General features: G+C 45.6%; 1 protein-coding gene across 1 annotated transcript; it reads right to left on the bottom strand.

The window, feature by feature from the left end:
- On the bottom strand, positions 1-27,548 carry abcb10 (ATP-binding cassette, sub-family B (MDR/TAP), member 10). Its single transcript, XM_078556543.1, has 13 exons — positions 27,015-27,548; positions 22,855-23,058; positions 19,260-19,462; positions 17,929-18,063; positions 9,557-9,703; positions 8,105-8,240; positions 5,221-5,316; positions 3,748-3,954; positions 3,482-3,561; positions 3,163-3,343; positions 3,023-3,066; positions 2,579-2,613; positions 1-980 (listed from the first exon to the last, which is right to left on the bottom strand). The coding sequence occupies exons 1-13, from the start codon at positions 27,385-27,387 to the stop codon at positions 719-721; spliced, it is 2,103 nt and encodes a 700-aa protein (XP_078412669.1). The 5' UTR covers positions 27,388-27,548; the 3' UTR covers positions 1-718.

Genomic DNA, 27,548 nt, shown 5'->3' with positions numbered 1-27,548 from the left:
TGGGTTATAAATTGGTCATATTTTTAATTTGCCGTAAAAAATGATACCTTGGATCTCAAAGGATCAAGCATCTCTGAAGCAATTTAAAATCGATTTATAAACACCCACGATTGATTATTCAGTTAAACGTCTCTATCAATTATACACATTTTGCTATATTTCTTAGTTTCACAAAATACACAGACTGTACAGTGGTAAATTTCACCAACCAGTTCAAATGTTTTACTTCATTGTCACAGAGGAATTTGGTACCTTTTGTATCATGTGGGGAAAGTTACTTAACAAATGTGAAGCTCCCCCTGTCCTTTAAGGCAGCTCTCGAAATAAAATTAGAAGGTTTTTAAAACTGTGTGGAGGAGAGAAACTTTGGCCATTGAAAAGTTTGTTTCCTTGCTCTCCCAGAGTCGCTCTAGACCTTTCCTCAAGCAAGAGCTCAAACTGAAGATGTGTCAAGGGATCCAAGGCCACGGAGGCGCTGATCCTGTGAGATGTATGGGTTGTGATCCAGGTTGAACTGGGTATCCTCATTCATACTGGCACACATCTGATACCTTTCACCATCTACTTCAGTGCTACAGCTGAGGTCCTGAACGCTCTGTGCAGAATCGCAGGCTTAAAATCTACTTAACAATCAGTTCTGCAGTCAGTCAATCAGAACCCAAGGCATTTCTTGGCTGTCTTGGTCTTGATGTATTTTTTTTTTCCGGAGGGGTAAAGTTTAGGCACATTTTAAACTTTCAAGTCTTTGACTGTCTTGTGAAAATGTCTGTTTTTCCACAAGTTTTCGAAATAATCCCTCAGAATTTGCAAGGAGTTGCAGGTGGGTGCCACACTCGACTATCCTACCCTGGTCAAGGACAGCAACAGCATCAGCATTCTGAATAGTTGACAGGCGATGGGCAATGATCAGCACCGTCCTTCCTTGCATCAATCGGTCCAAAGCTTCCTGCACCAGATACTCGTTCTCTGAATCCAGTGCACTGAGGTGAAAAGAAAATTAAAAGCAAGATGAGCAAGGCAAAAAGCACAGACACAATTATTTGCCTAGTATGGTCCTAATGAAATTTAAAACCAGTCTTTCAGTAGTTAAAGACTAAAACAAGTATAATTTAGAATCACCTCCTGTTAAAGTTACTGAAGTCCTGTAGTTACAAAAATGTATTCTTTTTAACAGGGTGTATAAGAATACATTAAATACATTTAACTGCTTTTATTCCACAAAACCTGTAATTTATTATACTAATTTAAATAATCCACAGCATTTAGTTCAATGATGTTGGGCAACTTTAAATTATTCAATGACTGAACAAATGAGACTGATTGCCACATGTGGATATTAATGGTGAGTAACTGTCAGGATTTTATTGGCAAATAATATGGAGAATGCAACTTCAACAACTTTAATACAGTTGAATATCCTTTAACCGTACATCTGAAAATCAAACACATCCAAAAACCAAACCGTTTTTTGAACGGACCCTAACGTGGGCCAACATGAAGCTCACCAACCTTAAGTCTGTGTCCCAAGATGACAAAATATAAAAGACAAACTTGTGAAACAAAAACTAGTGTCGATGAGGCAGACGAAGCTGGAACTATTCAGAAATCCTTCCAGCAGAGTGTATCAACACTCTGAACCCTATATCACACCCGAAAACTGAAAATATCCGAACACCAAAACGCAATCAGACCCAAGGGTTTTGGATTAAGGATACTTGACCTGTTTTCCATCACTATCCTTGTCAGGTGACTCATCTGGCATCAAGGTGTGGTTGTGCCAGAAATATTTAACAGCAGCACAGCTGTTTAGCTTCCACCTTAGCCCCCAAGTTCACCCTATTTCCTTGCCCCCTTGCTTCGATCCAACCTGAAGTCTCTCAGCCTTAGTGCATTGTTCGACTGGGAGTTAAGCTTTGAAACCAGATTCTAATCCATTACTAAATTAAGTCCGCTTCTGCCCTCTGAAGGGCAGCTCTTCTCTGTCTAACTCACATTATCACTGAAAGCCTCAGCTATGCCTTCATCATCTTCGGGCTCAACATTTACAAAGACTTCTAGCCAGCCTCTTTAGCTCCACCTTAGATCTGTCGCAGCTGATCCAAGACTGCACTATCCACATCTTGCTTTGGCCTCACTGACATCCAATGATTCCTGTCTCAGTATAACCATTCCAACTTGCCTCCACTCTCCCTCTGCAACCTCCTGAACATCAGCATCCTTGCTTGGACCCCTTGCTCTTCCCTTTCTTCTGTGCAGTCTTCCTTCCTTCCACTCTCAGCAGTAGCAGACCCTTAAGCTATCCAACTCAACATTCTGGCACTATTTTGTAAATCCCTCCTTTATACAGCTCTCTATTGAACCAAGCTTTCCAACCCTCTCTTAAGCTATGCCCTGCAACACCTACTTCAAACTTGGGATTGACCCCCAATTGTGAAGAACTTTTAGAACTCTAAAGACAATTCAAAAATGTTATTTCAATGAATTCCCTTTATTGTTGGGTTTACAAAAAGTGTGTTGTCGACATTTGCCAAAAAAATGTAAGAAATTCTGTCAACATCAAGTTCTTGTAATCTCTCACCTGGTGGCTTCGTCCAACAGTAGGATTTTAGGATTCTAAAAAGGAATAGAAAGAAGTGTAACTATTGATTAACTCTCGCAATACTCTCCACAATATTTAGACATGCCTGCTATCAGAAGGGAACCATCTCGCATGCAAAGTCGACAATTAGGAAGAGACACCTGAAGTTACAAAGCGGGTCATTGATTTGAGGAGAATCAGGAGTTTGAAGACAAGTTCAGAGGATTATAAAAGGTCTGAATTGCAAAATTCACCTCAAAGCCAGTCTGAATTACTCACTTTTATAAAGTGTTCACTCAAATATTATATTTCCATACCTTCAGCTGACCTACTGAGGGTGGGGGCTGTATGAAAGCGGGGGCGGGGCAGGGAGGCCTCTTGCATGGCCTTCAGGTGCTATCTGAAGAATAAGAAAAAAGTCAAAGTCCAGGACGGGCGCCTCACCTTGAGCAGACCTCGAGCAATAGCAACCCTCTGCTTCTGACCACCTGGTAAAGAGACAGGACAATGTTAGCCAGAGGAGTGGAGATCGTTGCCATGTCGTCCCAGAGAGCAGGTGAGATACACCAACCTGGTAAGCTCACCTGAGAGTAAGATGCCTTTCTCCCCAACCACTGTTTGGAAGCCCTTGGGAAAGCTGCGGATGAAATCATAGGCGTTGGCAATCTTAGCAGCCTTTTCAATGTCTTCCATCGTCAGCTGGGAGGGTTGTGCTGTGCCATATGCAATATTCTCTGCAATTGAGCAGGAGAACAGAACTGGCTCCTGGGAATCAAACAAAATAACCACAACAATAAAGCCCAGTGACTCGAAATAAAGCTGAGTTCTCCCTAATTCTTGCTATCCTATTTTTCCCCCTCTCCTCGTACCCAGGTTTTAACCAATTCCTTGTACCAGTTTTACCTGATTCACAACGCCCATGCTCTTCCGCAACCAGCTTGGATTGAGGCTCCGCACATCATGGCCATCAATGGTGACAGTGCCTGAAACAGAAATATTGCCAACGATAAATCATTACTGCTCTAAACTATGGACCATTGTATTACTTTCAGTGCACCTGCAGGGACAGGCAGCAGTGGCAGCCCAGCTCAAATCATCCATCAGGATCTCTCCAGGAAACATGGTAAAAGCGTTAGCTAATTAAAATGCTGCAGGCTACTCTAACTTACCCGAAACAGGATCGTACAGCCTGAGCAACAACGATACTAGTGTTGATTTTCCTGAACCACTGGGTCCGACCACAGCCATCACCGAGCCTGCTGGGATAGACAGGTCAAGCCCATTGAACACCAGCGTTTCCCGGGTTGGATAGGCAAACTTGACTCCGCAGAACTCGATGGCTCCCAGAAACTGATCAGCCTGCAAAACCACACCTTCTAAAACCAAAACAGAAGTAGATAGTAAAAAAAAACTGCAACCACAAGTACAAGTTAGCCAGATTCTACAAACCTGAAATTTAACATTGCGCATTGGTTATCCGAACATTCTCCTCTTGGTGACACACAGACAAATCGGGCTGGGGGCGGGCGCAGTCAGCAGGGAATCTTGTAAGAGAGACACACTTCTTTGGAAGCTAACTCAGACCTTTATCTCATCCTCCAAAAATGCAAGGAGGGCTTGAATGAATGAGTAAAGGGTTACAGGTGTCCTCACCCGAAGCTGGAAATGCTGCACTCCTGCACCATGTCTTAACCAGTTTATCCCATAACAGAACTAAAATTGTAATGTCAGCAAAGTCCCTGAATAACCAAAGTCTTTGGCGAAAGGTAAGGACATCGCTCCCTGCTTTCTCCCAAATAAGCTGTGAGCTGCTTTTGACACATGATGGTTGTCTCAGCTTTAATCAACGTTAGCATGAGGAAAAACAACTTTTAAACTTGCCCTTTGAGCTTGTTGCATGCTGGCCTTCTATTGCCAAGCACTAGCAATAACTCAGCAGACACACATCCACCACTCAGGCTGCAAGCCCCAGCAACATCCTGGTTATTTTCCTAAATGACCTCAGCATCTGGATGCTGACAGGATGGAGTCTGCTCCAACACCCTATTCTCCTATTCTATTTGAATAGTCCCCACATGACCCATTATTTCAATACTTTGCATGGTCAGTGTTAGATTTCATCTGCCACCTGACTGCTCATTTTCACAACTCAGTCCTTGACTGCACTGTTAGTTTCCACTGTTCTTCACATTTTACTGTCATGCGCAAACAGGAACATTGGTCTTAGGAGCAGGAGTAGGCCATTAAGCCCTTCGAGCCTGCTCCGCCATTCAATAAGATCATGGCTGAACTGGTTGTGGTCTCAACTCCACTTTCCTGCTTGGCTCCTTTACCTATCAAAAATCTATATCCAACTCAGCCTTGAATAAATTCAAGGCCTCCACTGCTCATCTGAAAATTGGTTTCAGGATCCTGTTCACTGACATCAATGAGAATCACTGACCCCAATCATAAGTCCTATTCTAAATTTGCTGACATGTTGGCAAAGAGTGTCATGGAGTGTGAGCAGCAGTGCCAGGGGTGGGGGAGTTGGCAATGTTGAGCGAACAGCATGTGCCAGGGACCATCTATACATAGCGCCCTAGCAAAAGATTTCACAAACATGGTTTGGATGGAGCCTTCAAACGGACAAAGCAACTGACCGTTCAACGCCATCTCTGGTTTCCTCTCGTACAGTTCCCATAATCGCCCTCCTGCTCCGAGACCCTTCATTAATGCAGAGTAGAAAGAGCCGAGGCCTGGAAAAGAAAAAGGACAAAATAGAATTGAACAACCTTTACAAACTGCCCAGTAAACAACAACAAATATTAATAGTCAACTTATGACTCAATCAAGCGAATCCATCAATGCCAAGTGTGTCCAGTGTTAATTCCAGCACAGGATTGGCAGTGGGAAGCCCAGCTGCCCATAGGAGATACTGTTAGGTCTCACCAAGGCTGGATGGAGTCCTCCTCAGTAACAGAGTGCCCTGATCTTAGGAGTGGCAGCAGTGAGTGAGAAGTTCAGCACTGACAACTGCTGAAGCAAGTTTGCCAGTAGGAATGGAGAGATAATGAATAAAATATTTATTCTTTAAAAACATCTGGTGTCCAACTGAATTGCACTTGAACTCAAACATAAATCTATTTCCCACTCATGACACTTGCAGGAATGTGCAGTTTGATAAGGTTTAACATCTCCAGGAACCCGGGTACAAGAGTATAACGATTATGTTACTGAATTAGCAATTTAGGAGACTGAACTAATGATCCAGAGATCAGGAGTTCAAACCCCATCACGGCAGTTTGAGAATTTGAGTTCAGTGTAACATTTTAAAAGTGACCATGATGCTGCCAGGTCGTCGTAAAAGCCCAAGCGGGTCACCAATGTTCTTTAGGGATGGAAAAATGTCGTCCTTACCTGGTCTGGCCTACATGTGACTCCAGCCTCAAGCCTGATTGGCTCTCTGAAGTAAGTGTCATGATGATGTGACTTGTGCATGAGTGATACCAATCTGTAATTTCACCAGTTGATCGAACACATATTGAACTGTTTAAAAACAGCTTTTTAAGAACAGGGCACTGACTTAAGATGGCCACCACAAGTCACCTGGTATTGCAAGTTGACCAGTTTCTGGAAAGTTCCACTGTGAATTACAATTTAGACATCCCCATGGAATTTCACACCTGTGGATGTCAAGAACTACTTCAAAAAGGATTTACTGAAAACTGTACTGGACCTCACATTTGCATTTCTATAATACTACCTCTCAAGTGGAGACAGAAAGGCTACTGGGACAATAACTACATTAAAAGATGTTCTTCCTATTTAATCAAGATGGATAATGGATATTCAGGAGTTAATGGCTGGTGCATGACAGAATCTAATCATTCCAGCCATGAAACAATAGCCACGGTCAGTTCAGACATCAACTAAACAAATACCTTCTGAAACCATTATGGGAAGAGAGGCTATGTGACCGAAATAACTATTTTAAAAATCTCTCCTTAATACAGCATGCAAACAGCTAAGAGGAGTTGTCTGGAGGAGCCACCAAAGCAGTAACAAGCTCCCTTCTCATCTTTCCCAAGTTAAGACCCTATCCCTTACAGTTTAAAAATCCAGCACAGAGATAGAGAATCTCTCCTGCCTTCTAACCTACCCCCGACTGTCTATTTTGCTCCACTTGCCCAAGCCCCCCTTTTCAACAGCATAAAACTCATCACACTTCTGCCTCTCTCCAGTTCCAGAGTCATATTGAATTTGAAATGTTAACTTTGTTTCTTGCTCCACATATGCTGCTAGACGTGCTGAGATTTTACAACATTTTCTGCTTTTATTTCAGATTTCCAGCATTTGTAGTATTTTGCTTTTATTCTTTAACAAAGAAATTGTCTCCGGCAATTGCAGTTTGATGTAAAAATTCAGTGGAGTTGAAGCCCAAGGCTGTGAAAAATTTCTGCCTCAGCCACAAATACCAACAAAGGACTCAAAACAGTGAACTATCTTTTTTTTTTACCTTTTAGCTTTGAACTTTAATTTGGCTAAGAAAGTAACTACCTACTGTATAGCTTGTAATTCTGAATGCTTCTGTGCACGCACGTGCGTGTGTATGGGTTGCGAAGGTTGAAACGCACGGATTTACCTTTTTGCATATTTTTGTATCTTTTTCTGAGTGGGTTTCTAACTCAATGAAAACGAACCCCTTTTGGTTTAAAACTCAAGAAAGCCTGCCAGACTAGTTTCTTTACAATCAGCAGGTAAATGATTAAGCACAGACAGTGAGTAAATACCTCCATCCTTTTGAATTCACAAATAACCCTGTTACAGTCAGACTTGCAGAGGAGTCATTTTTTTTAAACCTTTCTTATGTGGCTGTAACAGAAGGCACTCAGTTACATACATATTACATAGGACATACAGGACAGGAACAAGCCATCTGGCCCAACCAGTCCATACTTATATCTAATTGTATCAAATTGCGACAAAGAACACAGACTGCAGCAGTTCAAGACAGCAGCTCACCATCATCATCATCACCATCACCAGGGATGAGCAATAAGTGCTGGCCTTGCCAGTGACATCCATTTCTCAAAAAAAAACCTTCATACAGCAGCCAAGAAGATAAAAACACAAAGGCCTTTAACTGAATATTGGCTGAAGAAAAAAGGCAGAACTAATTCTCTGCTTGTAGCCAGCAACTTGGATCCAGACTATTTATACTCAGGTTATTTGCTTTCCTATCTCTGGCTGTTGTATAGTCAGCTGAGACACACCAACTGAGTTCTACCCCACTCATGGAATGATGTTAAAAATAAAACCCTCCCGGCAAATACCCGTCTGATTTAAAATAGCATGATGTACCTGCACAAAAGCATTTCCATACACAGATACTACATGTCCCAAGGTCAAGCGCCGCTCTCCCCCAGTTAAGATGGGCAAGAAATGCTGGCCTTGTCAGCAACACTTGCATCCTGAAAACAAAATACATTTCAAAGAAAAATACTTCCTTAACCAAGTTCTCAATCCTTAAAGCTGGAAATTTACCTCCAATACTTATTCCTACCCAGAAGGCATACATCATAAAAGAGGTGAGTTCTCCCACTGTCATGTAGGCCTCACCCAACATCAGGCCTCCCTTGTATAAGACAGACAGAACAATCAGGTTTCCAGTCAGACCGGCCTGAAACAGAAAAATAAATTTTTCAGAATTAGCGTCTCCACTCCAAACACCACCAGTATTCCCAGCATCTGGCTCCATGTTATGCCACCCAGTGGTCAAATTGCTATACAGATTTAAACATAAATAAAAGGTTTCTTGACAAAGCTATCAGAGGATGGCTAGTATCTGAGAGACTAAATCATGCTTAGCAGTCAATCTTGATATATGGAGGTCGGGGGGGGGGCAGCTGTGAGGATGTGAGAATTGTACAGTGGCCACCTGTAGGTGCTCTGGGCGCCCAAGGTGACTCAAAGGCAGTAAAGTACTTTTTTTATCAACAACCCTGCAGTGACCAATGTTTCCCTTTAGCACGTAGCCCTCCACCTGATCACCTCAGAAAACCCTCATGTGACTCTTCAGGCAGTGAATGGTTAGGAATGCAGATCAAATGACTGCAAGCATATTGTTGGCATAAACAATGGAACTTGTTGAAGATGAGTAGTGAGAACTGAATGTGGATTATTTGAATGCTTTCAAAGTATTTGGTGCGATTCCAGGGTTGCCCAGCTGAAACCTCTGCACATCATGTGAGTCTAGGCAATCTACTGCAGCACTACTACAATAGTGACAGGACAAAAATAACCACTGAAAGCAGATAGACGCTGAAATCTTGCTGTGCCCTGCTGATGAGTAGCAACTACAGACTCTGATGCACATAAACGCTGAACCATCAGTTCAGGTGATTAATTACTGAAGATTAGTGACAAAGAGGGCGGGTGGGGGTGGACAGCATTCATAAACCAATCGATTGACTACAATAGTGTGAGAGAAATAAATAAAGCTTAGTGAGCACTTTGAAAGAACACTTCAAGTAAGAGAATGAGCGTACATAGGTACAAAAGCAAGAGAGGTACAGGTGTGTCTGTGCACTAGTTTTTAGTTACTTCTACCCCACAGCCCTCACTTTTTACTGAAAAGAGCACCTGCTGGTTCATTCCTTCCTGGTAGTTACGTCATAGCTTAGCACATTATTTGCAAACTATTTTCAACTATACACAGAGCTGGCCAAGCTTAACTTCTGTGAGTATATCTACATTGTGCTAGTTATCACTTGGTTCTTTCATTGTGTGGTAGTCAAAACCCAAGATCAAGTTTAGAGTGACATTCTTCTGTCATTTTCCAGAACAAGATACTGTGGAATATTTTGAAAAAGGATTCTAGGAATGTTGGAACTAACACTCTCTGGACATCGGGAGCCAGGGTGCACGACTTCAGAGAAAGAGGGTGAAAAAAGGGTAAAAGAAAAAAACCCAAAGTCCAAATAACATTGCACTTACTGCCCCGTAAAATCCTGCCCGGGCCACTGCTTCTTTCCTGGCAAGCTGCAGCACTTGGCTGATCTTCTCAGTGTATGTTCTCAGTTCAGAGTCTTCCTTGGCAAAAGCACGGACTGTCCTTATGTTTCCAATGCGCTCTTCAGCGAGCTGTGAATGGGTGGGTGAAAGTCAGGGTAATTATACACTTAAAATAGAATCAGAAGACTGGAGAGCATCTGTTGAGAGCTACACCACACACTACACCACAAAGTCCCAGGTTTAATCCCTGTAGCATTAGCTGACATGGCTGAGTAATAGGAAACAGCGAGTAATGGTCAATGAATATTTTTCAGGCTGGAAGAAGGTTTGTAATGGAGTTCCCCTGGTGTCGGTATTGGGATCCTTGCCTTTTCTGAAATATATTAATGATCCAGATCTTAGTGTGCAGGGGACAATTTCAAAGTTTACGAATGATACAAAACTTGGAAGCATTGTAAACTGTGAGGACAGTGTAGAACTTCAAAAGGACATAGACAAGTTGGTGGAGTGGGCAGATAGGTAGCAGATGAAGTTCAATACAGAGAAGTGTGAGGTGATTCATTTTGATTGGAAGAGCATGAAGAGACAACGTAAAATAAGGGATACAACTCTAAAGAAAGTGCATGAACAGAGGAAGTATATGTGCATAAGTCATTAAAGGTGGCAGGACAGGTGAAGAGAGCAGTTAATAAAGCATGCAGTATCCCAGGCTTTATTAATAGGGGCATAGAGTACAAGAGCAAGGAGGTTATGTTGAACTTGTATAGGACACTCATTAGGCCTCAGCTGCAGTATCGTGTACAGTTCTGGGCGCCACACTTTACGAAGGATGTGTACACATTAGACAGAATGCAGAAGAGGTTTGCAAAAATGGTTCCAGGGATGAGAAACTTCAGCTATGAAGATAGATTGGAGAAGTTGGGACTGTTCTTCTTGGAGAGGAGAAGGCTAAGAGGAGATTTGATACAGGTGTTCAAAATCATGAGGGGGTTGGGCAGAGTAGATAGGGAAAAACTGTTCTCACTCGTAAAAGGATCAAGAATGAGATGGCACAGATTTAAAGTGATTTGCAAAAGAAGCAAATGTGATGCGAGAAAAATTTTTTTCACACAGCAAGTGGTTTGGGTCTGGAATACACTGCCTGGAAGTGTGGTGGAGGCAGGTTCAATCGCGGCATTCAAGATCAGATGATTATTTGAATAGAAACAATGTGCAGGGGTATGGGGTAAAGGCAGGAGAACAGCACTGAGTCATAATACTCATTTGTTGAGCCGATGCAGACATGATAGGCTGAATGGCCTCCTTCTGTACTGTAACAATTCTGAGACTTCAGCCAAAGTGTTGGGAGAGAGTTGCCCAGCGGGCCAAAGAGTTGTCAGTCCTGAGAAGGGTAGACGCAAAGCTTAGAGTCCTTGTCCAGCATCTATTCAACAATCCACTGGCATGGAATCAGGACAAACCCCACAGCTGACTCACTAGCCAGGACGGATATACAAGTACACTGCAACCATACACCTTCTCAGGAAAGGAGAGGGAAAATGGAGGAGACAAACAAAGTTAGCAAGGTGAGCCCACAGTTCTATTCTACCACCAGTCTACAGCAGATACCCATTGGAATCAAAGTTACTAACAATGCATCTCAAGAAAAAAAGATAACTTTCTCTTCTTAGCTGTTTCTAAAACAAAACTGCTTTTCGATTAATGTAATATAGCTGTGAGATGCAGGGATCTGAACAATCTCGACACTTCACATTTCTGTAGGCATTTGCAGCTATCGCAGTATTGTGATACAGTAATTGCTAAACTGTCTCCTGTGATTGCTTGCTGCGGAAGATTTTCTGGTGTCTTTTTGAAGGAGAGGATGTTCAAGTGGTTTGATATTGAAATGTAGGATAGTGGCTGCCTATAGTTTACATTTGTTTGGGACCAGGAGTCTTTGAAGATAAACCAAGAGCACTGCTTCCATTGCCAATTAGATGATCTCAGGTCATCCATTAAAAGTTTAGAATAGTCCACTAGATTACAGGTTACTTCCCTCTTAAGCAATGCAATTTACAACCTGTAGTTCCCATTAGTCATGAAATGATCATTTTTAAAAAAATTATTAATTCATGGGGCTTTATTTCCCATCGCTAATTGCTCTTGTTCAGAGGCCATTTTAAGAGTCAACCACATTCCTGTGGGTCTGGAGTCACATGTAGGCCAGCACATTTGTGAACCAGATGGGTTTTTAACAACAATGGCATGGTCATCAGGCTTTTAATTCCAGATTTTTATTGAATTCAAATTTCACCATCTGCCATGGTGGGATTTGAACTTGGGTCCCCAGGGCATTACCCTGGGTCTCTGGAAGACCAGTCCAGTGACAACACCACTACGCCACCACCTCCCTGATTGGCCAGATACATTCACAATTCCTTTTAGTGAAGGGAGTGAACAACTTAGATAAAAGCAAAATACGGCGGACGCTGGAAATCTGAAACAAAAAACAGAAAATGTTGGAGAAACTCAGCAGGTCTAACAGCATCTGTAGAGAGAGAAACAGAGTTAACATTTCGAGTCCGTATGGCCCGTCTTCAGAGTTGAAGGGAAGTGGAAATCTGATGAAATTTATACTGTTTAAGGGGAACGGAGCAGGTGAAGCTGGATAGAAGGCCAGCGATATGTGGGCACAAAGGAGAGATTGACAAAGATGTCATAAACTAAAGGACAAAGGGAGTGTTAATGGTAGTGGTAAGGACTAAAAAAAAGTGCTGATAATGGCAAAGTTAAGAAAGAAGAATGTGATAATAGCAAGACAAGGGCCAGCACTCTGAATAACACAAAATGAACCAGTAACAGATGGCCCTTTTGGGAATGGGGAGGGGGCAGTGGTGGGGAAAAAAAGGATAGAAAATGGGATGGAAGGGGGGATAAAGAAGACCGAAGGTGTTCCGCAAAGCGGTCATCCAGTCTGCGCTTGGTCTCCCCAATGCAGAGGAGACGGCATTGGGAGCAGTGAATGCAGTAGACTAAATTGAAGGAGTTGCAAGTGAAGCGCTGCTTCACCTGAAAGAAGTGTTTGGGCCCTTGGGCAGTGAGGAGGAAGGAGGTAAAGGGGCAGGTGTTGCACCTTCTGTGGTTGCATGGGAAGGTGTCATGGGAGGGGGATGAGGTGTTGGGGGTGATGGAGGAGTGGACCAGGGTGTCCTGTAGGGAACAGTCCCTACGGAATGCTGACAAGGGGGAAGAGGGGAAGATGTGTTTGGTAGTGGCATCATGCTGGAATTGGCAGAAATGGCAGAGGATGATTCTTTGAATGAGGAGGCTGGCGGGGTGAAAAGTAAGAACAAGGGGGACCCTATCATGGTTCTAGGAGGGAGGGGAAGGTGCGAGGGCGGAGGCATGCAAGATAAGTCAGACACGGTAGAGGGCCCTGTCAACCACAGTGAGTGGGAAACCTCGGTGAAGGAAGAAGGAAAACATGTGCCGTTTTGGAATGTGGCATCATCGGAAAAGATGCGACAGAACTGAGAGAATGGGATAGAGTTCTTACAGGAAGCAGGGTGTGAGGAGCTGTAGTCGAAGTAGCTGTGGGGGTTGGTGGGCTTGTAATGAATATTGGTGGACAGTCTATCACCAGAAATGGAGACAGAGAGGTCAAGGAGAGAGAGGAGAGAGATCACATCCCGTCTGTCTGCAAGCATGACCCAGACCTTCCTGTCGCTTGCCAATTCAACACACCATCCTGCTCTCATGCCCACATGTCCATCCCTGGCCTGCTGCAATGTTCCAGTGAAGGCCAACGCAAACTGGAGGAACAGCACCTCATCTTCCAATTAGGCACTTTACAGCCTTTGGACTTAACACTGAGTTCAACAACTTCAGACCATAAACTCTTCCCTCTATCCTCACCCCTTTTTTAATCCCCTTTATTCGACATTCATTTTTATCTTTTATCCACTTATTTTTATTTATCCATAGTTTTATCCCCTTTTTTATTCCCCCTTCTATCCCATTTTCTATCCATTTTTCCCCCACCACGCCCCCTCTCCATCCCCAAAAGCGCCATCTGTTACTTGTTCATGTTGTTTTCAGAGTGCTGGCCCTTGTCCTGCTGTTATCACATTCTGCTTTCTTACCTTTGCCACGATCAGCACCTTTTTTAGCCCTTGCCACTACCATTAACACTCCCTTTGTCCTTTAGTTCAAGACATCTTTAGGAATCTCTCCTTTGTATCCACCTATCGCTAGCCTTCTATCCAGCTTCACCTGCTCCATCCAGCTTAAACAGTATAAATTTCATAAGAATTCCACTTCTCTTCAGCTCTAAAGAAGGGTCATACTGACTTGAAACATTAACTCTGTTTCTCTCTCCACAGATGCTGCTAGACCTGAGTTTTTCCAGCATTTTGTTTTTGTAAGCAGCTTGGTTAATGTCTCCAAGGTAACGACTAAGAGGGAAGATACTACTCTCCTCCTTAACAGCAGAGCCAAAAATTAATTTTATTTTTAAAAAGAACACTTGCATTTATATAGCGCCTTTCATGAGCTCAGGAAGTCCCAAAGCACTTTACAGCCAATTCAAAAATGCTGAAGTGTGGTTGCTGTAGTAATGCAGGAGATGCAGCAGCCAATTTATGCACAGCAAAATCCCACAATGAGCAACATAATATTGACACGGTAACCTGTTTTAACGGTGTTTGTTGAGGAATAAATATTGGCCAGGATATGGGGGTGAAAATTCCCTGCTTGTTTGAAATCGTATTATGGGATCTTTTACATCCTCCCAGGAGTACACACAGAGCCTCAGTTTAACACCTCATCTGAAAGACAGCAACAATGCAGCACTCCCCTCAATACTGCATTGGGAGTATTTTACACTCTCATCTCTCAAATGGGCCACAACCTTAGCCATGAGGTGCACCTTGCATCACTGTCCATTTCTTGGTAAAGCAGGACCCAGGTTTCACTGACAATCAAGACAGAACCAGCTGAGAGTTCTGCTTCGAGGCACAAAGGCTGGAATATTGGGAGCTCTGCAGGCAATTGCTTCTGTTTCAAACCACACTAGTGGGATTAGTTTCGCATTCATGAACCTAAAGTGACCATAGGGGACTGCAAAGCTCATGCAACTTTTATTTGCTTTACAACTGATACGACAAAGTCAGTGAAGTACCGCCATTTATTAAGCTGTTGTCAAGAAACTAGATTTTACCTAATATTATTGTGGGATATTTTAAAGCAGGCTTGTGTGTGTGTTCATATATGGTTGTGTGTGGGGCTAAGTTAATTAAACTAGAAACGGTTAGACTGCAAGGTTTAAATTATCAAAGAAGTGAGGTATAAAACAGGCATTTGAAGTGGAGATGAGTAAAGCTAAGGCGAAGTCTTAGCAGAGACGGTGTAAATGAATTTTGCATTTTTAGATAAGTGGAGGTGTTTGATTTTCAAAAGGGACACGATAAGATTTTTACAATTGACGAGATAAATAAGGCAAGGTTATGATGTTGATTTGTCCCAAAAGTACTGGCCATCATGAGAACATGAAAGATTTTTATATTCTGGGAAAAGTAATTTCTAAAGACAAGTAGAAACGATGGGATTTACAGATCAAAAAGGGAGAAATACATTTAAAGAAGGATGGAAGGCTCTATGAGGTGTGGCCGTGTGAGATCTTGAAAGGTGACTGTGCAAAACAGACTTGGGGGGGATAAAAGCCTCAAGTCACCCTGCAGAAGTTTGCTGTTCCAGGAACCAAAGTTATGTTAAAAGCCTTTGGAAGTTCATTGTCCAGTGGGTGCTTGTGGTAAAATTGCTGGATGACTTTATAAATTTGGAATCTATTTGTACTGTTGCCTTAAAAGGTGGTGTGCAGTTTGGAGTCTGGTTAAGTAGAAATTTTGGGGCCTGCATAACTGTGTAACTGTAATCTTGTGTGTGTAAGTTTTTTCTTATGTTAATGTTTTAATTTAATCTTTAAAATCTCTAACGGTGGTAGTACACTCATTACTTCTGACTTCAGTACACAAGCCTTCTCGTAATAAATACAAATTGCAAGACCTTTGTGACAGCATGGCCAATTTCCCCTTGTGGATTTGGTCAGCCTGGCAAATACCACCTGCCATACCACAACACTCTTTTAATTTTCTTCATTTAATAAACACAAGCTTGTACTTTCAAACATCAACAGTTGCAAATGCAACTCAAAGTACAGGAGGCAAAGTTTGAGACTGGGGCCTCCAGTCCTTGGGTGAGAGCTGGCACAGGACTGGCAGGTTGTAGATAACTGTGTAGCTTACTCCAGTATGAGCCCGCCTAGGCCAACCCTTGATTGCTTCAACCAGTGGCTTTTTATCAGTACACTTCAGAAATGTGGTAATAACACCCTCTGGACCTACAAGATAAGTTTCCTTTCTGGCCTCTGGATGGTTTGTATTTTCTTAAGGTTTGGCTCTAGAACTGGGTTCTGAAAACTAGCTTGGGAATATGACATCAAAAGCCCAAGTCATCTCCATACCAGACGGTCAATGTCGAAGCAAATTTCATATCCTTCAGATTTACGAGTGGCAGGGGAGGGAGGGGAGTCCTGTAACTCAATCAGCATTATCCTGAAAACTGGCAATCGGATCGCCCGAGTTTGAAGCCAACATAGGTCACAAGCTGAAGATGAATTGCTGGATGTAAAGATCACAGTCCATCCAGTTTACCTCCTGTCATATTGAAAGTCACATGATATAACAGTAATGGAGTTGTTGACTAATCACATAGATCAATCTCTGATCGATTAGTGCAAAGCTCTCCAGTGGGGGTTTTCCTTACCTCATGTACAGGACATTGTTCTTCCCTGGGTCAAAATCCTGGAACTCCCTCCCTAACAGCACTGTGGGTGTCCCTATACCACAAGGACTGCAGCGGTTCAAGAAGGCAGCTCACCACCACCTTCTCAAGGGCAATTAGGGGTAAGCAATAAATGCTGGCCTACCCAGCAATGTCCACATCCCATGAATGAATTAAAAAAACAGTTCCATCCATGACGTAAGGAAATCCCCCAGTGGACAGCCTTGGGAGCCATAGCTCCAAGGTCACCTGCTCCTATCAAGCATGCTCCATTCACCTCACACCGTGTGACAAATTACTGACAAACGGTGTACAAAATATTTTCTGAAATCTAATTTGCATTTGAATGAATCAATACGATCTGCTCCCACCATCTCCCTTGGGAGCCTGTTCTATAAACTGACCTCGTGCTCAGTGAAATATTGTTTCCATGGATTACTTTTGAATTAACCTCTTTCATGTGCAGGCTGTCCCCTCTGGTTCTACTGCTTTTCATAGTTGACATTATCTAGTCCATTTACAATCCTAAAAACAGCATCTTATTACCTCGCAACCTGCTCTTTCTAAGCCTCTCTCTCAATCCAGCAGATAGTGAGACTTTCAAAAGAAGCTGGTGTGAGGGGGGGAAAAACAAGAAATTGGCGAGTGGCTGATCAGTCCTGTCCTAACTAGCAGTCAGTCCTATGGTGAACACTAAAGCTTTGAATGGTGGTGAAGCAGCCAAGAGTGATGTAAAAAGATCCCAGAATAGATGCAGCACTACACATGTACACATGGAGCACAAGTTAGCCCTTTTCTTCTATTTTCCTTTAGGATACAGGTGACTCTGGCAACATTGGATATGCTACCCATCCTACTATGTCTGTTTGGGCATCAGAGTCCACTTAGTATTGCACTGGAGTCATGTGTAGACTATGAGTTCTTGATCACCAAATGGGCAAGGGGTCCAGAAAGAACACTTGTAGAATATTACAGGACAGAAAGTCACCATTCTGCCCATCATGTTTGTGCTGGTTCTTTGAAAGAGCTATCCAATTAAGCCCACTCTTCTCCTCTTTTCCTATTGACCTACTTGTTATTCTCATTTCAAGTATTTATCAAATTGCCTTTTATAATGTACTATTGACTCTGCTTCCACCACACCTTTATGCAGTGCATTCCAGATCATAACTCACTGCATAAAAAAAAAATCCTCTGTACCCCTGGTTCTTCTCCAATTATCTTAAACCCGTGTCCTCTGGTTATTGATCCTCCTACAAGTGCAAACAGTTTCTCCCTAGGTACTTGATCAAAACATTGATATTAAATATCCCCTTAATATTTTCTGCTCTAAGGGAAACAATCCCAGTTTTGCCAGTCTAGTGACAAAAACTCTGGTGATATTTATGTAACCTGTTGGCTGGTGTGATGAAGGAACTGCAGATTTTCTAAGTGGATAAACTAAAGGATTGAAGGCCCTTGCCATCTGTGTTTATTCCGCAATTATAATGCCTTCCTACTCTAACAGGTCAAGAAATGGTAATACTGTACATTACCTGTGTTGCAGCAGCCAGTGAATCTTGGGTCACTCCTGTAAGTCTGCGAATGTATCTACCATAAAACACTGCAAGGACAGCAAGTGGAGGAACAATGCCCAGGACAAACATAGCCAGCTGAGGTGACACGTAAAGCTATTCAAAAAAAAAAAAATGGGGAAATGAAGTTAACAACAAGCACTATGGTTACCTGATGACATTACAAAATATTAAAAATGATAAAGTTCCATCAATTTATCACAAACTACATTCTGTAAAATCTAAACGTTGTGAAGAACTGTTGGATGAGAGAGAGCCGGGTACAGTGAAACACTGATAATGCACCTCAACCATTTACATTCAATTCATTCCACTTTAATCCCCAAATAACTTAAATCTTCAAATGAAAAGTGTGTGTTAAATACATAATTACACCTTAAAGCGGACAACTAAATTTGTAAATTTCTGAAGACTGATCTGGGACTGAAGCATTCAGACGCTGACTAGTTTTAACTCAGCCAGAAATACAAAGCTATTACTCAAGACCTATCACGAACCCTCCGTCCAAGGTTTCAGACTCAAATGGATATCAATTCTGCCTAGCATTACAAACTCAATTCATTTGATAATTTTACAGGTAAACGCACCTATAGGACTGAGGTTCAAGTCCTGATCTGTGTTTAGTTAGCTGATCTCAGTGAGGGGAACAGTTGGGGTGCTGCAATTGTTCCAGTGCCTCTGGGTTGAGGGGGAAGGGAGACAGCGACATCTTCTATCCCCAATTACCAACTCAGTAATTTCTGCTGACAAGTGTGTGGCTGTGGGTATCAGGCGAGAACAGGATGAAGCTTGGCTGTGATGTCCTACACAGGAAAATAGCCCATTAGCAGTCTAGTCTAGGACGTGGCTGCTGGCATGTACGAAACCTTCGCCAGCTGGATTCCAAATCTTCAGGTGAGATTGGCTGGGGAGGACAGGGGAGGCGGCAACAGACACGCAAGCAAGGCATTTAAATTTACCAGAACCATCGTATAGAAACATACGCAACATGCTCCTGTTGCATGCTGCCACATAGCTCTTGGACTTACAGACATCACACAAACACACAAAGACCACAATCTCAAACTATAAAACCAATGATTTCACATTCACATAGATGGACACAAAACCCAAGTGACAAGCTTCAGGGTTAATCAATACAGAATGGCAATGACAACTACCCTCGGAGATGTAAACTCCTTCGAAATAGAATGCGCATAAAAATATGTTTTTAAAAAAGGTTAATGGCAGAGTTAGCCAATGCAGAAATGTGACAATGTTTGCTCATCAGCCTTTTCACCGCCTTTACGCACCATCATGCCAACACCAGCTGCTGCCTGGCCAATAGCTCTTAGCCCATCAGACAGGTTCTCGGTCACTGAGCGCCCAAGTAGGTCAGCATCAGATGAGAGTCGGTTTATCAGCTCTCCTGTTCTGGTCTTATCAAAAAACCCAATCTCCTGGCACAGAATCGAAGAAAATAATCTTGCCCTCAAATGCCTGACAATCCGCTGCCCTGTAATAGACACACAAACAGCAAAAGAGCATTAGACTGACCTTACAGCTACAGTCACGGGAAATTTCATATCTTCTCCCTTCTTGAGTGCACCATTTCAGTCACCTGTCGGTTAACTCCCAGCCAATCCACCACTCCCCAGTTCTCACATGGCTTTATTGCGAACACTTTGCATATTCCTGAGTCTGCAGATTTCTGTATGCGAGGGAATATTTCATCAAGATTCTGCTCTCTCACACTGCTAAATAAAAACAACTGCAATTATATAGTGCTGATGTACCTTCAATACTTTCTAAACTCAGGGTGCCTGAACAAATTCTGAATTGTCCCTCTATCATCATTTCCACTTTGTTCTGTTACTTAAGAACTTTCTTTTTTAATTTTCCCTTTTCTAGTCAGCACTGTGCGCCCAAGTCAACCAGCCCTGTTGAAGATTTTTACCTCTTACCCCATCTACCTTGTCCTGTGCTTACTTACATTTACCAGACTGGTTCCACATTGATTGCAGTACTGCCTCTCACAGGTTCTGCTATCATACGCCTTGATGTTGTAAACTTATTACCATCAGGTATACAGCCTCCCTACAGCAGAGAGGCTATCAAAAGAAACTCAAGCTTAGTGGCTGACTCAAGTCCTAAGCCTACAGAAATTCTGTCTAAAAGCTGGATATTTTGCAGTGCCTTTCAACATTAATTGATGCAAAACACCTTCCCACTTAAACATAACTAGCTCACTTAGAGCCATGTGTGCTACCACAAGGCCAAGCTGACACTTTACAATGCAATTAAGCCAAAATAATCAAATGATATCACATTTTAAACAATTCGTGAACAGCTGAGTTTCTAAAAAACTGTATTATAACTTTATTTTGCCAAATAAAGCTATAGGGAGTCAATCAGCAAGGAAATTATTTTGCATGAAGTAAACTGAAATTGTGGCATGAAACCATCCAGTTTTACATGAAGTACAATTCAGATACGCTCTTAAGTTACACCCACTGGTTTCACTGAACAATGAATTTCTATTAAAAAGAACAAGTATGTATCTATATTGTACATTTTCTGTGCTTGGGCAGCCCAAAGCACATTAAACAATAAGATAAAAGCAAAAAACTGCAGATGCTGGAAATCCAAAACAAAAACAAAAATACCTGGAAAAACTCAGCAGGTCTGACAGTATCTGCGGAGAGGAATACAGTTAACGTTGAGTCCATATGACTCTTCATCAGAACTAAGGAAAAAAGAGGTGAAATATAAGCTGGTTTAAAGGGGCGGGGGGGGGAGAACAGGTAGAGCTGGATAGAGGGCCAGTGATAGGTGGAGATTGCAAAAAGATGTCATAGACAAAAGAACAAAAAGGTGTTGACGGTGGTGATGTTATCTAAGGAATGTGCTAAAGGGGACATTAAGGGTAGAAAGCAGGACGAGCAAGGTACATATAGCCTTAGTGGGGGTGGGGTGGGGGGGAAGGGATCGAAATAGGCTAAAAGGTAGGAGATAAAACAATGGATGGAAATACATTAAAAAATAATGGAAATAGGTGGGAAAAGAAAAATATATATAAATTATTGGAAAGGGGGGGTCGGAAAGGGGGTGGGCATGGAGGAGAGAGTTCATGATCTAAAGTTGTTGAACTCAATATTCAGTACGGAAAGCTGTGAAGCGCTTAGTCGGAAGATGAGGTGCTGTTCCTCCAGTTTGCGTTGAGCTTCACTGGAACAGCAGGCCAAGGACGGACATGCGAGCATGAGAGTAGGGTGCTGTGTTAAAATGGCAAGCGACAGGGAGGTCTGGGTCATGCTTGCGGACAGACCGAAGGTGTTCTGCAAAGCGGTCACCCAGTCTGCGTTTGGTCTCTCCAATGTAGAGGAAACCGCATTGGGAGCAGCGAATGCAGTAGACTAAATTGAGGGAAGTGCAAGCGAAATGCTGCTTCACTTGAAAGGAGTGTTTGGGCCCTTGGACGGTGAGGAGAGAGGAAGTAAAGGGGCAGGTGTTGTACCTTCTGCGGTTGCATGGGAAGGTGCCATGGGAGGGGGTTGAGGTGTAGGGGTGATGGAGGAGTGGACCAGGGTACCCGGAGGGAACGATCCCTGCGGAATGCCACTGGGGGGGGTGAAGGGAGGATGTGTTTGGGGGTGGCATCATGCTGGACAGCGGAAATGGCAGAGGATGATCCTTTGAATGTGGAGGCTGGTGGGGTGATATGTCCTCACTTATCACCCCACCAGCCTCCGCATTCAAAGGATCATCCTCCGCTATTTCAACAAACTCCAGCATGATGCCACCACCAAACACATCTTCCCTTCACCCCCTCAGCAGCATTCCGCAGGGATCATTCCCTCCGGGACACCCTGGTCCACTCCTCCATTACCCCCTACACCTCAACCCCCTCCCATGGCACCTCCCCATGCAACCGCAGAAGGTACAACCCCCTTCCCTTTACTTCCCCCCTCCTCACCGTCCAAAGGCCCAAACACTCCTTTCAAGTGAAGCAGCATTTTGCTTGCACTTCCCTCAATTTAGTCTACTGCATTCGCTGCTCCCAATGTGGTTTCCTCTACATTGGAGAGACCAAACGCAGACTGGGTGACCGCTTTGTGGAACACCTTCGGTCTGTTCGCAAGCATGACCCAGACCTCCCTGTCGCTTGCCATTTCAACACACCACCCTGCTCTCATGCCCACATGTCCGTCTTTGGCCTGCTGCAATGTTCCAGTGAAGTTCAATGCAAACTGGAGGGACAGCACCTCATCTTCCGACTAAGCACTTTACAGCCTTCTGGACTGAATATTAAGTTCAACAACTTCAGACCATGAACTCTCTCCTCCATTTTGTATTGTCCCCACAAAGCCCAGTCTGCAACTTGTTCTCACGTTTCACTTTCAGAAAGTGCTGACCCTTGTTCTGCTATTCACAGTATGTGCTATCTGACCTTTCTGCCACTAACATCTGCCTTAGTCTTTAACATTGTCATTACCACTCTCATCTTTTGTTCATGACATCTTTGTCATTTAATCTGTCCTGAGCTCCAACCTATCCCTGATGTCCTATTTTACTCCACCTCCTCTCTTCAACAGCATAAAACCCATCACATTTCTACCTCTCTTCAGCTCTGAAGAGTCATATGGACACGAAATATTTCTCTGTTTCTCTCTCCACAGATGCTGCCGAGCTTTTCCAGCATTTCTTGTTTTTATTTCAAATTTTCAGTATTTTATTACCAGATGGGCTGAATGGCCTACTTTTGTGCTGTAAATTCAATGCAACTCTACACTTGTGAAACTTTGCTGTGCACATACTATCTACTATATTTACCTACACAACAATGATTGTACAAACGTCGGCAAATCCCGATAGCCAAATACTTGAACAGACCGCCCCTTCATTCACCTGATATCTGCATGAGGTAGACACGGGCAGCATTGGCAGCAGCTCCACATATAAAAACACCACTCAATATGGCACAGAGTGAGGTCAGGCTTCCTGGCACATCCCCTCCTGCGGGATTAGTGTAAATGGTATCGATAACCTTTCCCAGAAAGAACGGCGCAGACATGGTCACCAAGCTGGACACACCCAAGAAGCCCACAGCAGCTGGGGAGAAAAAACAACGCAAATCTGTAGATATCAGGGCAACACAAGGGCAGGTCGACTGAACTGCTAAGATAAGGAAGTGGACCAACTGACAATTTATTACTGAGAACTGGCTGCAGATAAAGGCCAGGAACCAACTCCCTAGATTCAACACCTCAACCAGAATTATACTGCCAATATTAAAAACACATGCTTTTTTTTTTAGCGGACTTCAGTTTCCATTTGCAGCCTTCAGAACTGGGTATCCTGTGAATAAAGCTGAAAAGACACAGGGCACTGAGAAAATGCTGCTCTTCTGTCACTTGTGTTATACACAGAATAATGAATATAAATGAAAAGAAACTGGCCCACATCCTCTCACAGGGTCTCTCTCATAAATGATTTGGAGGAAAATGTAACTGGGCTAATTAGTAAGTTTGCAGGTGACACTAAAGTTGGAGGAGTTGCAGACAGTGAAGAGGATTGTCAAAGGATACAACGGAATATAGATCGGTTGGAGACTTGGGCGGAGAAATGGCAGATGGAGTTTAATCCCAACAAACGCGAGGTAATGCATTTTCGAAGGTCTAATACAGGCAGGAATTATACAGTAAATGGCAGAACCCTTAAGTGCATTGACTGGCAGAGGGATCTGGGTGTACAGGTCCACAGGTCACTGAAAGTGGCAACGCAGGTGGATAAGGTAGTCAGGAAGGCATATGGCATGCTTGCCTTTATTGGCAGGGGTATTGAGTATAAAAGCTGGGAAGTCATGCTGCAGCTGTATAGAACCTTGGTTAGGCCACACTTGGAATAGTGCGTGCAATTCTGGTCGCCACATTACCAGAAGGATATGGAGGCATTGGAGTGGGTGCAGAGGAGGTTTACCAGGATGCTGCCTGGTCTGGAGGTTATTAGCTATGAGGAGAGGTTGGAGAAACTCGGATTGTTCTCACTAGAGCGACGGAGATTGAGGGGCGACTTGATAGTTGTTTACAAAATTATGAGTGGCACGGACAAAGTGGATAGTCAGAAGTTTTTCCCAGGGTGGAAGAGTCAATTACTAGGGGACATAGATTTAAGGTGAGAGGAGAAAACTATAAAGGAGATGTGCGGGGCAAGTTTTTTTACGCAGGGGGTAGAGAGTGTCTGGAATTCGCTGCCAGAGGAGGTGGTGGAAGCAGGTACGATAGTGGTGTTTAAGAAGCAGCTTGACAAATACATGAATAGGATGGGAATAGAGGGATACGGACCCCGGAAATGCAAAATGTTTTAGTTGACGGGCAATATGATCGGCGCAGGCTTGGAGGGCCGAAGGGCCTGTTCCTGTGCTGTGCTTTTCTTTGTTCTTTGTTCAGAACAGCATGGCTGGGGATGGGTATGAAGCTCCATATCACCCTATTCCATGGCATTTTCCAATTGGTTTGTGCAACTAATGTACAGGACTGGAGATTTCAATCACTGGCTTCGTTGAAAGCGAAGAGAGAACCAGTGAATTGTACACAATGAATTTTGGAGGGGGGGGGGGGGGTTGCAAAAACACTTGCATTTATATAGAAACTTATATGACAACCAAATGTCTCAAAGGGCTTTGCAGTCAATGAAGTACTTTAGAAGCGTAGTCACTGCTATAATGTAGGAAACATGGCAGCCAATGTGTACACAGCAAACTCCCACAAACATTAATGCGATAATGACAAGATCAATTATTTTTGTGAAGTCGAATGGAGGGATATATATTGTCCAGGACACTGGGCATAATACCCAGCTCTTCATCAGAATAGTGCCAAGGGACCTTCTACATCCACCTGAGGAGGCCAGCAGTCCTCACTTTAACACGTCATCCGAATAGCAGCACTTCTGACAGTGCTGTACTGCCTTGCTTTTTGTGCTCAAGTCTCTGGATTGAGACTCAAATTCTCAACCTTCTGACTGAGAGGCAAAAGTGCTACAAACAGAGCCACAATTGACCTTAGTGAGTTTTCTACAGATGGGGTTTCTCTTCTTTGAACATTTAACATAAGCTAATCCTCATCAAATGGTCAAATCAGTGTGGGAAAGCAGAGCACCCAGACTCCACTGGCGGGAAGAGAGGGTGAGCTTGGGGGTGGGGTCGGAGACAGGCGTGGGGGCAGATGAGGGTGAGGACGGTGGGGGCGGGGGGGGGGGGGGGGTGTGTGTGTGTGTGTGGTGGAGAGGACGGGGGGTCGGATGAGGGTGAGGCGGATGAGGATGAAGGAGGGGGGGCGGATGAGGGTGGGGGCAGAGAGGACGGGGGTGCGGGTGAGGGTGAGGCAGGGGCACGGGTGAGAGGATGAGGGAAGGATGAGGGCAGGGGGGGCGCAGATGAGGATGGGAGGGCTCGGATGAGGACGGAGAGGGTGAGGGCGGGGGCGGATGAGGGTGGAGGCGGAAAGGATGAGGGTGGAGGGGGAGGCGGAGGGGATGAGGGTGGAGGGGGAGGCGGAGGGGATGAGGGTGGAGGGGGAGGCGGAGGGGATGAGGGTGGAGGGGGAGGCGGAGGGGATGAGGGTGGAGGGGGAGGCGGAGGGGATGAGGGTGGAGGGGGAGCCGGAGGGGATGAGGGTGGAGGGGGAGCCGGAGGGGATGAGGGTGGAGGGGGAGCCGGAGGGGATGAGGGTGGAGGGGGAGGCGGAGGGGATGAGGGTGGAGGGGGAGGCGGAGGGGATGAGGGTGGAGGGGGAGGCGGAGGGGATGAGGGTGGAGGGGGAGGCGGAGGGGATGAGGGTGGAGGGGGAGGCGGAGGGGATGAGGGTGGAGGGGGAGGCGGAGGGGATGAGGGTGGAGGGGGAGGCGGAGGGGATGAGGGTGGAGGGGGAGGCGGAGGGGATGAGGGTGGAGGGGGAGGCGGAGGGGATGAGGGTGGAGGGGGAGGCGGAGGGGATGAGGGTGGAGGGGGAGGCGGAGGGGATGAGGGTGGAGGGGAGGCGGAGGGGATGAGGGTGGAGGGGGAGGCGGAGGGGATGAGGGTGGAGGGGGAGGCGGAGGGGATGAGGGTGGAGGGGAGGCGGAGGGGATGAGGGTGGAGGGGGAGGCGGAGGGGATGAGGGTGGAGGGGGAGGCGGAGGGGATGAGGGTGGAGGGGGAGGCGGAGGGGATTAGGGTGGAGGGGGAGGCAGGGGGATGAGGGCGGAGGGGATGAGGGCGGAGAGGGGGCGGAGGAGGGGATGAGGGCGGAGGGGGGCGGAGGAGAGGATGAGGGTGGAGGAGAGGATGAGGGTGGAGAGGGGGCGATGGAGGGGATGAGGGCGGAGCGGAGGAGAGGATGAAGGGGAGGATGAGAGTGGAGGGGGGTGACGGAGGGGATGAGGGCGAAGGGGATGAGGGTGGAGAGGGGGGCAGAGGAGGGGATGAGGGTGGAGAGGGGGCAGAGGAGGGGATGAGGGTGGAGAGGGGGCAGAGGAGGGGATGAGGGCAGAGAGGGGGCGGAGGAGGGGATGTGGAGAGGGGGCGACGGAGAGGATGAGGGTGGAGAGGGGGCGACGGAGAGGATGAGGGTGGAGAGGGGGCGACGGAGAGGATGAGGGTGGAGAGGGGGCGACGGAGGGGATGAGGGTGGAGAGGGGGCGACGGAGGGGATGAGGGTGGAGAGGGGGCGACGGAGGGGATGAGGGTGGAGAGGGGGCGACGGAGAGGATGAGGGTGGAGAGGGGGCGACGGAGGGGATGAGGGTGGAGAGGGGGCGACGGAGGGGATGAGGGTGGAGAGGGGGGAGGGTGAGGGGCGGATGAGGCGGGGGCTCTGGGTAATGAGGCTCAGCCGCTGATCTGCGGGAATATTTCACCCGGAGCCCCCGGGGGATTTTGGATGAAGCGATTTCCCCGGGTGATGACAGGGGAAATCTCTCCATCCTCACCCGGTCCTGGGGCCTGGGCTGCGACTCCATCGGTCGGTACCGGGCCCGGGGGCGTCTTGCGCCGACTACCCGCCCCTTCGCCCCGCGTATCGGTTCCTACCTGAGAGCGGCCACCGCTCTGGATAGGCCAGAGTCAGCAGCCTCCTGGCGTCTACCACTGCGGCCCTGGCGGCGGCCCGGCTCCGCTCACTCTGCCGCCCGGCGTCTGGCTGCTGTAGCTGGGGCTCGGGGCCGGTCCCGGGGCTCGGGGCCGCCGCCGCCGCGATCCCGGAGCTGCTCCTTCGCTCACGCGCCGCCTGGGCCCTGTTGCCATGGTCACCGCCGCCGGGCTCAGGTCCGGATCCCCGGGCCGCGCGCCCCGAGCAGCAGCAGTAGCGGCGGGGGGCCCGGCTCAGCAACAAGGTTCTGGCGACCGCCTGCCAACAGCATCTGGTGAGGCCGGCCCGGCCCGGCTGCAGAAGGCGACAAGCCATTCGGGTCCAATTCAAAATAATTTTTAAAAATCCGAGCGAGTCAGGTTGCACGGCACCGAGCCCCGCTCCTCGGCATTGCTCCTCCCGCTGGTCTCTCCCCCACACAACCGGCTACTCAGCGTTTCCCGTTGCTGCTTTTATTGCTGAGCATGGAGAGCTTG

Source organism: Cetorhinus maximus, chromosome 14 (assembly GCF_964194155.1).
Source record: "Cetorhinus maximus chromosome 14, sCetMax3.hap1.1, whole genome shotgun sequence".
In the NCBI taxonomy this organism is placed as follows: domain Eukaryota; kingdom Metazoa; phylum Chordata; class Chondrichthyes; order Lamniformes; family Cetorhinidae; genus Cetorhinus; species Cetorhinus maximus.
This window is presented reverse-complemented; position numbering and strand designations above follow the sequence as displayed.

Coding starts and splice junctions, on each gene's coding strand:
- abcb10 (XM_078556543.1), bottom strand. CDS start 27,387: ATGGCTTGTCGCCTTCTGCAGCCGGGCCGGGCCGGCCTCACCAGATGC. Junction 8,241..9,556: donor GGGCAGGATTTTACGGGGCA/GTAAGTGCAATG, acceptor TTTCTGTTTCAG/GCCGGTCTGACTGGAAACCT. Junction 2,614..3,022: donor TTGCTCGAGGTCTGCTCAAG/GTGAGGCGCCCG, acceptor ATTCCTTTTTAG/AATCCTAAAATCCTACTGTT.